Source organism: Ursus arctos, unplaced genomic scaffold (assembly GCF_023065955.2).
Source record: "Ursus arctos isolate Adak ecotype North America unplaced genomic scaffold, UrsArc2.0 scaffold_20, whole genome shotgun sequence".
Classification (NCBI taxonomy): Eukaryota; Metazoa; Chordata; class Mammalia; order Carnivora; family Ursidae; genus Ursus; species Ursus arctos.
Window position 1 is genome coordinate 15,167,108 of NW_026622875.1, and position 15,216 is coordinate 15,182,323.

Consider the following 15,216-nt stretch of genomic DNA (forward strand, 5'->3'; position numbering starts at 1 on the left):
ATCAAGTGTTTTCCAGAATCTGCATGGAGAAAAAGAAAGGACTGGTTTTATTTCTATTTAAGACAATCCTTTTATTTATAGGCTGTTGAAACACCATTGCTTCCACATCAAAAACAAGCTCTAGCTTGGATGGTTTCACGGGAAAACAGTAAAGACCTTCCACCATTTTGGGAACAGCGAAGTAACTTATACTATAACACAATAACAAATTTTTCTGAGAAGGACCGACCAGAAAATGTCCATGGAGGAATTTTAGCTGATGATATGGGTTTGGTAATTATTTTTTTCCTTGAGTTAATAAAATTTTATTTTGTAATTATGATTTTATAGAAAGTAATTTTGAAGTAGATAGTGATAGGAATATGTTGGTGCCAGTGTGGGACTAGATTTCACTTTCAGTATAGAACAGTTTTCTCTGTGCCTTTCACTTAAAATGAGGTTATGGTTTTTTTTGTTTTGGTTTATTTGGTTAAGGTACAATTTAATTAGCAATAATGTATAAACGTATTTCTCAATTTTCTTTTGAAATTCAAGGTAGCTTATTTTTCATGGGTTTTCTTTTTTAAAAAAGGGAAAGACAACAATGTTACATGAAATTGTCTGTATTCTGTCACAGTCTTGTGATATACAGAGTATTAAAAATACATTTATGATTCCTTGCACCAGCAGTTTTTATACTTTTTGGTCTCAGTAGCCCTTACACTTACAGATTTTTGACAATCCCAAAGAGCTTTTTATATTTGTGAGTTATATCAATATTTATCTTATTAGATGTTAAAACTAAATTTTGAGTTAGTAATTTACAAATAGTAGTTAATAAACTCATTACTTATTAACATACATGGCATATTTTTAAATGAAAAGGGACTGTTCCAAAACAAAGTAATTTTGATAAGACTGGCATTGTTTTACATTTTTGCAAATCTCTTTAATGATTGGCCTAAGAGATGAATTCTGAGTCCTTATAACTGATTTTTCATTCAGTGTATTGTGATAAGGTGTTTTGGTATAGGTACATAAGGATTAGTTCTCACATAGATAAGTAGTTGGGAAATAGGAGTATTTTAATAGTCTTTTTAGATAACTCTGTATAATTCTTTGATAGAACAACAAAATTAAGCACGTGTTAGTTTATTAAAGGTTAACAGTTATAACGTAGAACTTAAAAATGATATCAGTGAGCTTTTTGTACTGTGTTGCATTAAAATCCATTGGTGTAGCTTGTACATTGAATGGATATTGTACTCATGCATGATTTTATAACATTGTTTATTTGGAAAATATTAGTTCATTGAGTTACACAGATCTGCCAATGTTGATGCATTTCATTATATAGTATCAAATGTTTATATTCTTTGATATTACTGCTAATCTTATTTGAAAGGCATTTACATTTTGGGAAGCTGCTGTGCTCATGATGTCAGATACAAGTTTTCCAACATTCTAATTTTTGCTTGAAAGTTCAGATTTTATCATTTACAACAAATCTGTCAGTTATTTTCCCTTGAAGATAGCTGTACTTTGTTCATTTTTCAAAAAGTCTGCCACTCAGTCATGAATAACTGGTTGTTGGCCATTCTTTCAAGTAAAAGTAGTGATGCATGGTGATGCATGGTGCTAGTTGAGCTTGTAACCTCTGTCTCACAAGTAATTTTTCTCTAGATAACTCATATTTTGGTGTGCAAAAAAAGTATTTTTATGTGTTCTTCCCGTCTTGTTATACTTAGAATATTTACATGTGTACTTGAGGTAAGATTTAATAAAATTCATGTGTACCGCTTCATCAAGAATATTCTTGTAGAATATTCTTAAAACTAGCATTTTTTTTTTTAACATGTGAGTATGTGGCAGCCAAGAATACAATGACCACTAGTATGATGTAGTGCCAGCTGCTTTGTTTCATTCTAAGGCACCAGCAGTTTTGCCCATAATTCCCTTTTGTGGCATTACTATAGATATCAACATAAATAAGGCTTTAGCAATATTATGAAAATACATTTGTACATACTCCTGAGAGGGTCCTGGGAAACTCTAGGACCTGTGGGCTACACTTAGAAAACTGCTGCCTTTACTGTTTTAAAATTGCCAAAGAGTTATTTCTGTGTTGCTAATTATATATTAAACTAAGTAAAGTTACATGCTTCTATTTAAGAAAAAGGCACAAGAAATATGTCATTTATGCTTTGTTGATAAGTTACAGCTTTTAAGTCTTACAGTGATCTTTAAATGAAATTTAATAAAATGATTATCTCATGAGCATACAGGAATTACTAATCATTTTAAATTAGCTCTGAACTACATGGCAAGCAAATAGTTGTAGTTTCATGATAAAGTTATTAGTTCAGGGTTAAACATAAAATCTTATAACAGCAATCTTTCAGTAGAACGACATTTCTCAGAGATGCTTATAGTATTTTATGGAGTAAACCATTTAATAATTCTTAGTAATAAAGTGTGGGAAAGCATTACTTAATCAACAAAATACTTTTTATTAATACATAGATTATTTAATATAGTAGTATGCTTCTGTGGCCTTGAATGCGTATGATATTTGCCCACTTGATTTTAAAATTGGTTTTGGAATGTTCTCTGGTCAATTGGGTTTCAGAATCTGACCATTTGTCTTTTAAAAACATTTTTAAAGGGCAAAACTCTGACAGCCATTGCAGTAATTCTTACCAACTTCCATGATGGCAAACCTCTTCCTGTTGAAAGAATTAAAAAAAGTCAACTGAAGAAGGTAAAGTATTAGTGTGTTTTCTCCGAAGTCTCTGGTTCATTTTAATTTTGTCATTAAAAAATAATTTGCCAGAAAATTGATAATACCCAGTGTTTTTAGAGAAGTGAATGGCCTCTCTTGTGTGTTGGTGACAAGAGTGAAAGTTGGGTACTATATTCTTGAGGGTAATTAGGTAATATATATCAAGAATCTTAAAAATGTTTATATTCTGTGACTCAGTAATGCCATTTCAGAGAAACTATCTAAAGAAGTTATCAGAGGGGCACCTGGGCGGCTTAGTTGGTTAAGTGTCCGACTCTTGATTTTAGCTCAGGTCTTGGTCTCAGGGTTATGAGTACAAGCCCTGTGTTGGACTCCACACTGGGCGTGGAGCCTATTTAAAAAAATAAGTTTGTTTAAAAAAATAAAGAAGGAAGTAAGTTATCAGAAATCCATTTTTTTCAGAGATAAAAGTTCAAACTTTTTCCCCTATGCATTATTTAAAGGCAAAGAAGAAACTCCTCAATAAGGTAACAGTTATGTTATTTATTATATAGCCTTAAAATTTAATATATTGCAACTATAAAATCCTATTTTTGAAGAACACTTATTTTTATGATATTTTTTAGTTAAAAGAAAAGGCCAGGGATGCATTTGTGAATAGAGTTGAGTCTCATTTTAGAAAGGCATATTTATGTATGTCTGAGTCTGAATGTAGTCATACATAGTAATAATTATGTCTTAGTGATGATAACATGGGTGACTTTCTTGATACTTTATATATGTCTTTACATATGGGATATAAACATTATTATACTCAGTTTCTAGGAATTAAAAATGTGTTTTATGTGAAAAATAAATATTATTAGAATGAAACGATTATTTTCCATTTTCAGCTTAACATTCAAGAACTTAAAGTAGGAAATATCTGAGCAAAATGTATATGCAAAATACCTCTTTTTTGGACTTTTCTGTACTGCTATTCTGATTTTTTTTAGTTTTCAAAGAGGCTGCTTATTAAGAGCCTTATTAATTTATGCACCTTGGTTGCATTTCCTTCTTTGTACTTTTGTTGGGAGTTTAACTCTGTTGTCAAATATCTGAGATTCAGTTCCTTACCATGAGTAATTTGATACTTTACATCCTGTTCTTCCTACATTTTGTTACTAAAACAGAAGAACACCGCCTAAGACTACTTACAGCTTCAGTAGCAATTATCGGCTTAAAAAATTATTATCAGTAAGGCCTTCCCTCCCACCCCCTGAAAATCAACCATGCATTTAAGGTGTTCCTTAAATAGCAGGAAGGTGTTAGTATATATATAGTTAGTATATATATCTGGTATATCTGGTATGTCACATTTCATTGAAATTGAGGCTGAAAATGTGATTTCCAGCTAAGAATTTATTGCAACAAAAATATTACACGGTTTTAAATAGATTTAGATATTCCAAGCTTACAGAGTGAAATGTCATTGATTTAAGTTCCATTAGATTGGAGTGTAATACGACTTGATAGGTTGGACTTCGTAGAAGGTTTAATTTTGAACTCTGAAGAAAAAAACTTGCTGAGCAAAATTATTTCATATAAAAGTAATGTAATGGACATCCTTTATTTGTGGATAAACTGTTAGGTTCTTTTTTGCATGTTTAATATAAATGGTTGTACTAATTATTGAAGAAGACTAGGTAGAACATTTGATGAAAAGCATTTTTAGTATCAGTTTCTTGTACCGGGTATTGTATGTAAGTGATGAATCACTTATATTCTACACCTGAAACTAATATTATACTGTTAACTAACTGGAATTTAAATGAAAACTTGGAGAAAAAAATAAAATCATTTGTCTAGCTTGTTAAAAAAAAAGAAGGAAAGAAAAGTGTAAATACTGCTATAATAAAAATGGCAACTTTGGACTGCAGTGTATTTAATAATTTTGTAACGGGTATGCAGTCTTAAATAATGTAAATATTTTACATTGATTAAAATAAAATATCCTGAGCTCTGAAAAAAATACAAATAAAAAATTACCTAAAATAACTCCCAGTTATGTACTTCTAGATCTGTTATATTTAAAATTTTCAGCTTATTTAGACTCATACCATTAGAAGGGAATGGATCTTTTCACCTACATTTTCAGTAAAACTTAACTGGTGGGATTTTATAAGATGTTTCAAATTGTATTTTTTTAGTACTAAAATTATCCTTTCTTATCCCAATCTCAGCAAAAATTACTTTGTACTCCTGACCCCCAGTCCTAATCTCCACTCGATAATGGCTAAATCATCTACCTTTCTTTTTTAATGGGAAGAATTAAATTCAGCTAATTGGCATTTGTCATTTGTACCTACAGAATGAAGTTAAGAATTAAAGATTAGAGGAACCCTCCCCTATTAGACTCATTTAAAAATACGTTTACAAAGAAGTATAAATTTTTACTTTTACAGAAGTTTTGGTATTCATGTATATATATACATTGATGCATATTGAAACAAAGGGATATACATGAAGGCTTGGCATGAAAATCCCTACTAGAGTATGGTAGAAGGTACTCTGGAACCTGTACTATTGCGTCTTCCCACCCTGGGAATTCTGGAGAACAAGGATGGCAATGGCAGCCTCATTAAAGATAAGTTATTTACTGAGTAGGGACTCTTGGTTAAAAGTTTGTAGTCTGAGAACTTTTAATTCTAAAGTAAATTTCCATTTCATGTTCAGTTTTTCTTACAGTAATTATATTCCATTTATAATTCAGTTTTGTTATTTGTATTCCTTTGCAACAGATAAAGACCAATTAGTTTTCTTTTGAGATACCTGTGAAAAAATTTTTTAATCTATTTGTTTATTTTTCCTCATCACTTAATGCACCTCCCCACATTGCTCCAGAATGGAGTACCAGTCTAAGTAATCTTTATTCTGTAAAGTAAAGCAATATAAAGGATGCATTTTAAGTTTATTTAAAACTGACAGCAGTGCTGTGTAAGAAATATGCCTTTTCATCCAGGAGTGTAATGTTAACGATCAATCTATGAAACTTGGAGGAAACAATACCAGTGAAAAGGCAGATGGACTTATCAAAGGTAAAGTTTACTTTTGAACATGACCCCATGTTTAATTTAAAATTTTCCAGTTTGATGATGTAATTCGAGCCCTGACTTTTTGTATATATAAAAATTTTAAGATCTCTTTTTCTAAGAATCTCATGAGAACTGGTAGGAAAGATTTCATGAAGGAGGTCACGATGGAATTGGGTGGTTGTACACCAGTCAGAGAAGCTGAGGAGGAACATTTTTGGTTGAGAAAAAATTACATGAAAGGGCAGTAAAAACAAACAATAGCAATATAAGGCATATTTTGTTCTGAGACCTCAGAGTAGTTTATGGTAATTATAATGTAATGTTCATGGACAACAGCAGATGAGGGTAGAAAGATAGGTTAGAGCCAAATTCTGAAGTCAGAAGAGAAATGAAAAGAGAACTTTGGTTTTAGCAGTTACATAGCTGGCTTAGCAGTTAATGACCTTCACAAAATTAATTTTTGAAGATTGGTTAGAGCAGAGCAAAACAAAATATTTTAAGATAAGAATAGTAGGTGAAGAACTGGAAATAACAGTTGTGTGCTATTTATTTTGCTAAGTTTGAAATAAAAAAATAGTTGGAGATGAAGGCAGAATTGAGGGGCTTTTTGCACAGGGGAGCATTAAGAAAGAAATCCATGGATAGGTAGAGATTTTGGGTACCATGGAGAGAGGTAGGCCTCTGTGGGGGCAGTGAGATCAAGAGAACAGATAGGTGAGTTAGCATTAGAAGGAAAGGAAGTAAGGTTGATGGAAAATATAGATAATTGAGGGAACAAAAGGTAGGAAAATTGGGAGTTTATACTAGGTAGCATTCAATTTTCTTTGTGAAGTAAAGTAGATCATCATCTGGGAGTCAAAGGAGTTAAGAATCTAGGCAAAGGATCCAGTATGGTATAGACCTTTGTGGTGAGTGGGTAGAGCTAGGAGCTGGCTGATTGAAAGAACAAGAATGAAGAATTAAAAAATTGATTTGGAAAACCAAGGTTTTAAGAAGGGTGCTGCTAGTCAAGACGATTTACTAATAACTCTGTATATTTGTCCTTTTCTTTGAAATGAAAGGATCTAGATGTAGTGGAGAACCCAGTATTTCAGATGTCAAGGGAAAGAATAAATATCCCAAGTCAGAATTGTCTAGCTCCCGCCCCAAAAGGTAAACTCTGTTATGGTTTGATTGTATGTAATGTTTGTTTAAACTCTTTCTCCATTTTCTTATATATAGGAGAGAGATATGACCATTTATCTCAGTTATATAGTTCTTTCAAATTTATTCTTTTACTTGAAACTTCCAAAATCACTGACTTAGGCAGATGGTGTTCTCGTTTTATAGGTGAAGAAAAGTAATACTAATCTATAAAAGAAGTTAATTGGTAGTTTTTAATAATCACTATCTTTCTACCACTTTTTTTTTTCTATTTCTTTCACATAGGAACTAAGATCTAGCTCCCGAGTTTTTTGTTTTTGTTGATTTTAGAAGAGCTTTCTTTATATTTTGAGGAGATGAAAACTGACAACTATTAGATGATTTGATAGAAGCACTCATTGCTCATCTCAGTTCTTTGTCATTTCATCTTTAGAAATAAGACGAGATGAAGTTACTTAAGGAGAGTATTCTGTTAACGTAGACTAGAGGGAGAATTTGAATAAAATACATACTGCTCCTCTGATCTTACCTTTAATCTGTTAATGTTATAAATTTCATTTACCCTCAGAAGTAGGTCTAAATACTTGACTTTTTGTTGTATTGCCTACCATAATATCTGTAGGCGTGATCTCAAATTTGAGTATCTATTAGCTAGTCTAGTAAATATCTCATAACGGGGGCTTTGTTAATTGTTCTCTATCAATACCTGTCTAAATTGAGCACAAAACCAGGACTCCTCAGTTTCTCATCTAGATCTACAATCTTACAACTTTGAACTGACCATGAGTGTGAGAACAGCACTGATAGGTTGACCAGATAAGATTAAAGGACATGGAAATAGTAGGGAGGACGTAGGGGAAAAACTAATTAACACACATATGATAGTCAATACATGTATGTTTACTGTGCAACAGGCATTATTTTAGGGGCATTGCATGTAGTAACACATCTTATCTTACGAAGTGCATTGTATTTTTAGTCCTGTTTTCCAAATGAGGAAACTGAGGCATAGAAGACTATTAAGTGATGAGCCTAAAGTGACACAGCAAATAAGTAGGGGAATGGAAATTTGAATCTAGGCAGTCTGACTCTAAAGACCATTATTTTTAGGTGCTTAAGCACTGTAATATAGTGTTTCTATACAAAATACATGAAAGTTTTCATTTTTAGAGAATTATATTTTTGCATCTTAGCTGCTCATTTCATTATATTAGAAGGATTCTCTTTGATAAGAGTTATTTCTTTTTAGTTCTAGTTTTTTATAGGTGTTTTGTTTGAATTGCCAAATATTAAATTCAGTATTAAAAATGATTATTACTTTAGGATGGTTGGCTTTTTCAAATTTAATAATAGTGGTACTGTATTTTGTATAGTAAATGCATCTGCATATGAAGGAAAAATGCTTTTAGCAAATTTTACTTTCATTTGTCAAATTTTCCTTGAAATTTTTTTAAAAAACAGGCAACACAGAAGCATTTGTACTGCATGTATTAAACCTATGTTTTCATATCCCATTTTGTTTTTGTTTGATAAAAAATTTGTGTATACTTTATTTTAGAAGAAAAGCTGCTGTCCAGTATAATGAAAGCAGTGATTCAGAGGAAAATGAAACAAGTGAATTGCCACAGAAAATGAAAGGTGGTATAATATGAAATGAATTTGATTTGATAATGTGTCTTATATTCTAATTTCCTAGTGTGACCATTTTTGTATTTGGTTTTGTTGTAGGCAAACTGAAAAATACACAGTCTGAGACTAAAAGAGTAAAAGGTATGTATATAAATCTCAGTATCCATAATCTACACTTAAGGATTATTAAAGTAAAACTCCATAGGTTTATATCGCTCTAGCTTGGAATTCGTTAGTAATAGGTCTTACACTTGACTGCTATTTACATTTGAACTAATCAAGGCTGTTGAGTGAATGAGGCAAATTGAAAGATTAGTTTTAAATTAAAATCTAAGAGAAATATTTAAACTAACTTGAAACAAAGTAATTTTTACTAATAAAATGACTCCAATAAAACCTCATATGTATAAATTAAAATTACAAAAGTTGGGTGGGAGCACCTTCTTGGTAATATTACTGTTCCCATTGTCATACAGATGTTAAGATAACCAGTGAGTATCATTACTTTTTCCTCTACCTTTAAAACATAACTCTTTGTTTTCTTTTCTTGTAAACTGGATCATACTGTATTCCTTAATAGTTGAGAAATTGTATTGCATTTGGAAAATTACTCATTACCACCAACTGGTATGAAAATTTGGCAGTCTCATCATTAGAAGTCAAACACCTGTTTCCTTAAAAATATTCTTCCACCTGGAAGCTGAATCACTTTGCATATTTCTGCCCCTACTTTCACATCTCTTCCTCAAAAGAAGTAACACTTCATGACAAGTGATTACATTCCTTCTTTAAGCTGGAATGATATGCTCAGTGTCAGGCAATTTTGGTCACCAGAAATTTTGTTTTTATTGACTAATATACACTCTTAAGATTTGGAGTATGTAAGTGTTATTTTTATTTCCTATCCTCAGGAGGTACCTGTACCTAAGCATAGGAGAGAATTAGTTTTCAAATATTTTAATGATTCTGTGGTTTTATTTCAGCAGGATCTTCTAAGGTTAAAGAAGATGCAGAGTTTGCGTGTGCACTTATTTCATCTACCCCTACAACAAAAAGGAGAATGTTGAAAAAGGGTCGGTAAATCTCATGGTTTTTTAGCTTTTGTTTTTCAGTGTAAAAAGTTTTTAATGACAAAAGGTATGAGAACATGTATAAGAAGTTTCGAAAGTAAAGAAAAAGATAATCCCATTTTTCTTGGAGGTGCATGTTTTTGTGTTCTCCTAGTACCTTTTCTTATTCTATTTATTTTAGTTAGGTCAAAAATATGATGGAAAAGAGGTCCTTTACTCATCTGAGTAGCAGAAATGTTTTCTTCTAGTGAAGGCCCAGAGTAATTGATGGCTCTTTAAAGCCTAATTTAATTCGAAGTTATTTAAATTGTAATAAAGATTCAGTTTTTGGTATGAGTAGAATTTGTTTTCACTTATGAATGTTAGTGATATTTATTATAATTTTGTATTTTGTAGTTCAGAGGAAAACATTGTGTAAGAATCTAAATATTTGAGAATAAATGAGTTTGAACTCTAAGGAGATCTGGGACAAATTATTTTATCTCTGTTACTTAGTCCCTTATATCTTACATGTTGGGGATATACCAGGCAGAAGTCTGTTTACATGCAGCTTATGGTCTAATGATGGGAACACATAAACAAATGAACACATAATTTTAAATGATAAGCATTGTGAATAAAATAAAGGAGGATAGTGAAATAAAGATTGATGAAAGGGACCTGTTAAAGGAGATGATATTTGGCCCAACACAGAATGATGAAAAAAGAGCTGACTTTTGGTCTAAGAATCAGACAATTAATTGAATTGAAAATATAGGCATTTTAAATAGAATATTCTTGACCCTGATTTTTGAAATTTTAAGAAACATGAATTTTCTTTTGAGATAGAATTTAGATAGAATTAAGTTCACAGTCAAAAAGTTCCTTCTTGCAGGCACATAGCCATAATAGAAGAAAAGTAACTTCAAAAAATCATAGCTGTGAAAAAAACAAAATAAGCTCGTTTCTGGAAGAACAGCAGAAACAAAAATCAGTGAGTGTAGACAGAAATGATAGTGCTATCTTAAATAAGACACAAAAAGTCATAAGGAAAAGATAGATGAAATTCTACTACCTTTTAAATTACCGTGCATCAAAGTGCAACATAAACAAGGTGCAAAATGACAAGACTGAAGAAGATATTTCTGGTAAGTGTAACTTATGAAGGATTAGTATTTAGAATGTGTAAAAGAAACCTCTGCAAATCAATTGGAAAAAGACAATCCAGTAAGAGAATAGCCACTAAGAATACAAAGGTACATTCTAAGGAAAGAAAACATAAATAACCAGTTAATGTAGGGTAAGCTGTGCAGATTCAGTCACTGGGAAAATCAAATTAAAGAACAGAGAGATACCATTTCACCCATTATATTTACAAACATTTAAAAATTTCACAGTGCCATGTATAGGCAAGGTTGTGCAGCAACAGGAACTCTTAGGCACTATGGATGGGAGTATAAATTACCATGGTGAACAGCAACTAGGCCAAATATAATGAAGATAGATATATCATCTAAATGTGTAGAAGGACACATGAAAGAGTAGTTTTCACTGCTGTGTTATTCTAGAAAAATATTGGGAGTAAATACTGTCCAGTAGGGGAATGGAAAATAAAATTACAGCATGTCCTTTCATAGGCTGCCCAAGTATTCTTGCAACATGTCAGCTGGCTTCCTCCAAAGGGAGTGATCAGAGAGAGAGGGAAAGAGCACCCAAGACAGAAACTGCATCCTTTATAACTTAATCTCAGAAGTTACATACCACCACTTTTTCCACATCCTATTTGTCACCCTAGTAGAGTATGGGAGGAGACTATATGAGGTTGTGACTGTTAGAAAGTGGGTATCTTGCAGTCTGGTTACCACATTAACTATAGTACAGATTCCAAAAACTGCATAAAACAAGTGTTATCTTAATAACTATGAGTAACTTAAATACATATCAGGAGATATTCCACACTTTTTCCTTGGTGTCCCCTCTCAATCACAATTCTCTACTTCCCCGCATAAGTAATTGCTGTCTGGATTTTAGTTGTTTAGAGTAACAAGGTAAAAAATAATGAAGTGACAAGGTAAAATCTAGTTCCTGTTACTTCCATCATGGCTAGAAACAACAGTCTGTCTACTTCATTTTAATTCTTCCTGTTTTCTTTTCATAAAAGCACATATTGGCATTTCTTTATTGACTTCATATATATGAGAAGAGAACTGAAGACTGTTTCAACTGATTTATTTCAGGAGCATCTGCAGTGGAGGGTTCAAAGAAAACTGATGTTGAAGAGAGACCAAGAACAACACTGATCATCTGCCCACTTTCTGTGTTAAGCAACTGGATTGTAAGTCGTCATAGCCTTTTAAAAATGTGACATGATTTATATTTTAGTCTTGTAAAAAATATTCTGTTAGAGTCATTCATTGGGAAAGATATGCTTGGTCAGCATTTTATGTTTAAGTTAAAGTAATTGTTAGGTGAATTGGGGTTTTATTTGCTGAATTGAAGTAATTCTTTGAAGATTTATAGTAGAGAAGGAAACAGTAATTGTTATAAGTTTGTACTTCTTCCTCTGCCATTTATGTCCCACAAGGTGGGAAAGATAGACAATTTAAGACTGCTATATTTACGAATTATTGGAAACTCTTTTTTTTTTGTTTTTTTTTAAAGATTTTATTTATTTATTTGACAGAGATAGAGACTGCCAGCGAGAGAGGGAACACAAGCAGGGGGAGTGGGAGAGGAAGAAGCAGGCTCATAGCAGAGGAGCCTGATGTGGGGCTTGATCCCAGAACGCCGGGATCACACCCTGAGCCGAAGGCAGATGCTTAACCGCTGTGCCACCCAGGCGCCCCTGGAAACTCTTTTCTAAGAACTACGCTGACTTACGTGTATATAACAACTTGTAGCATTTAGTGAGCTCCTATGTGCTCAGTTTTTCCTCTAAGCTCTTTTCATAGATTTCCGCATTTAGTCCTCAAAACCATTATTCTCACTTTCCTGGTGATCAAATTGAAATACACAGAAATCAAGTAACTTGCTTAAGATCATCCAGCTAATAAATGGAGTTAGGATAAAGTCTCCAGCATTCTGATTCTAGAGCCTGTGCTTTTAAGGCTACCCACCAGAAAATTTTGTCTTTTTTTTTTTCTCCTTCCAGATTGCTTTTCTATCCTAAAACATTACATTGGAATAGAACCTCTTGATGTATTATTTGTAAGGAGCAGCTTGGTTGTGTTTCCCTTCCAGTTTGAGCTTCAAGCTGCATGTTAAAATGAAATAATGACTCTATTAGAAGCATTGTGAACATAAAGACCACTGGATGTGAACTTCTGTTCTTGCCACGTCCAAGGTTATTTGCACCTCTCCTGACCTTTCCTCCTCTAATCTCAGAGGTGGAAGAGGTCTTGGTCTTTGTAAGACCATTACCTTAGTTTGTACTTTGGATTCCATCTCTTCCCACCTTTGCATTTTATCTGTTATTTTTCTCTTTGTCTGGTTAGTCTTTTCCCACTGGCTTTTTCATGAAACATACTTGGATCTTTTTCATTTTTAAATACTTCCTCTTGATTATGTTTCATCTTTAAGTTGCTACTCTTATCCTTTCCTTTGCTGTCATACCTTTTGGGATTTAATTTCCACTTTGTGCTTTTACTTACTACTTAAAATCTAGCCTGTGCCACTTGTTCCTCTAAATTGCTTTGGAAAAGATTAGTAGTTATTGTCTAATTGTCAAATTCTATGCTTCTTTACTTTGTTTTTGATTTTTATGTACTCTTGCCTTCTTTGATTCTCATCTTTTTAAATTTTTGGTATGTGTATGTTTTAAAAATTAAATCTCTGATTAGTGTGTCATATTTCCTCTTAGGACCAGAGTGAGGTTTGGTTCTTTCTTGCTCTTTTTTTATTCCAACGAAAGTATTCTCTTTCTTTTGAGATGTAGTGCATTTTGGGAAGGCCAGTGTATGGGTACCAGAATGATAGTTTCAGGGTGAGGGTTATAAGTATTAATGGTGGTATAAAAAGTAGAACTCTGCACAGTTCTTTAAGAGCTTGGGTTAGGGATATGTATTTTAAAAATGGGTCATCAATATTTCATATATAACTTTATATATGAAAAACAAAATTTAAGATAATAAAAACTTCAGAAAGGAAACCTTGGCAAAGTCTTGCCTAATGAGATTATGGAAAAAATGATTTTTAAAGGAATGAGGGATGGTTGGGCATATAGATTCCTTGTCAAGAATCCGAATTTTGTGGGGTGCCTGGGTGGCTCAGTCAGCTAAGCGTCTGCCTTGGGCTCAGGTCATGATCCTGGAGTCCGGGATTGAACCCTGAGTGGAGCTCCCTGCTCATCGGGGGAGTCTGCTTCTCCCTCTGCCCCTCCCTCTGCTCATGCGTGCGTGTATGCGTGTGCTCTCTCAAGTAAATAAATACAATCTTAAAAAAATTTAGAATTTTCAGTCTCTCAATAAGCTACTCTCTTCGTAGCCTCCAAGTAAATGACATGGCACCCTAATGAGCAAGCTAGAACTACCTTATCCTTTTTTTGTCTTCAGATAGGGGAGAGTCCAGTTAAAGGTGTAAGATACGAATCCCACTTCCACCACATACTTATTCTGGATATTTGGACAAGTTATCTTCCCAAGAGAAAATGAAATAACACATATTTTATTCACACACACACACACACATATGTACAACTGAAGCACAGTGACTAGAAACTCAATACTATCATTCTCTTTCTCTAGGAAAGGTAATTTTTTTCTATTTCTGGTCTAATCCTGCCACAAATTTGTTCTGTTCCATTTCAAGGCAGCACATTAATTCAGTTTTCTCATATTGAATTCTTTCTCTTTTCCTTTTCCACCAGATTTCTTAATAAAATTCTCTGCGTTTTCACCTTTTACTCTTTAGTGTTTTATCCTCTTTCTTAGTATTTTTGCCTTTACTATTTCAGGTATCATTCTCTCTTCAGCCCCTAGTAGTCTCGTTTTTGGTCCCACCCTCTATAGAAACTCTGACGGCCTTCAGTGACCTCATTGTTGCCGTGTCCAGTGAGTTACCTTTTTCTTTTCCTCTGCTCTTTTTACAGCATTTTGTTATGTCTTATTTTGTAAACCATCTTTAAATCTTTTTATAGAGAGAGGGAATGAACATAAATTAGCAGTTAAAAAATCAACCTTGTATTCCTTTTTTAAACTTTGCTCTTCTTCCCCTCCCCCCCAAATTTTGTTGCTTCCCCAACTTTCTGACTACTGTTTTTCTCCCATGGTTTCTATTTAGTCTTCCTTCCCCCCCCCAACCCTAAAGCATGGTATCTTTTCTGAAATATTGGGAAAATTTTTAATGAGATTTGCATTTACTTAAGATTCAGGAATTTCAAAAGTCTGCCACATTTGCTTTATTTTTATTTTTTTCTTTGCTGAATATTTTAAACTACCCCAGTAAAAACAAGCCCACTGTTTAAATACTGCCATTCTGTAGGTTCTGCCCCAACCTCCTTTTCTCATTATGCATGTTCTTAGAACATTCCTATAGCTTCATGTACTATCTGATGATAATTTTATAAAGTCCATCTCTGCATTGCATTACAGACCAATACTTA

General features: G+C 32.9%; 1 protein-coding gene across 10 annotated transcripts in view; it reads left to right on the top strand.

Annotated features, from left to right (window-relative positions):
- HLTF (helicase like transcription factor) overlaps positions 1-15,216 on the top strand; it is a 50,640-nt gene that overhangs the window by 13,686 nt on the left and 21,738 nt on the right. For 5 of the 10 annotated variants that reach the window (XM_026497246.4, XM_026497248.4, XM_048216102.2 and 2 more), the window contains exons 7-14: positions 82-273; positions 2,645-2,740; positions 5,724-5,799; positions 6,858-6,948; positions 8,498-8,577; positions 8,668-8,709; positions 9,552-9,641; positions 11,855-11,952. In XM_026497246.4, coding sequence (XP_026353031.2) covers positions 82-273; positions 2,645-2,740; positions 5,724-5,799; positions 6,858-6,948; positions 8,498-8,577; positions 8,668-8,709; positions 9,552-9,641; positions 11,855-11,952 — 765 coding nt within the window. The remainder of the gene's footprint in view (positions 1-81; positions 274-2,644; positions 2,741-5,723; positions 5,800-6,857; positions 6,949-8,497; positions 8,578-8,667; positions 8,710-9,551; positions 9,642-11,854; positions 11,953-15,216) is intronic. The other 5 variants (XM_026497249.4, XM_048216103.2, XM_026497247.4 and 2 more) reach the window with 1 other exon arrangement.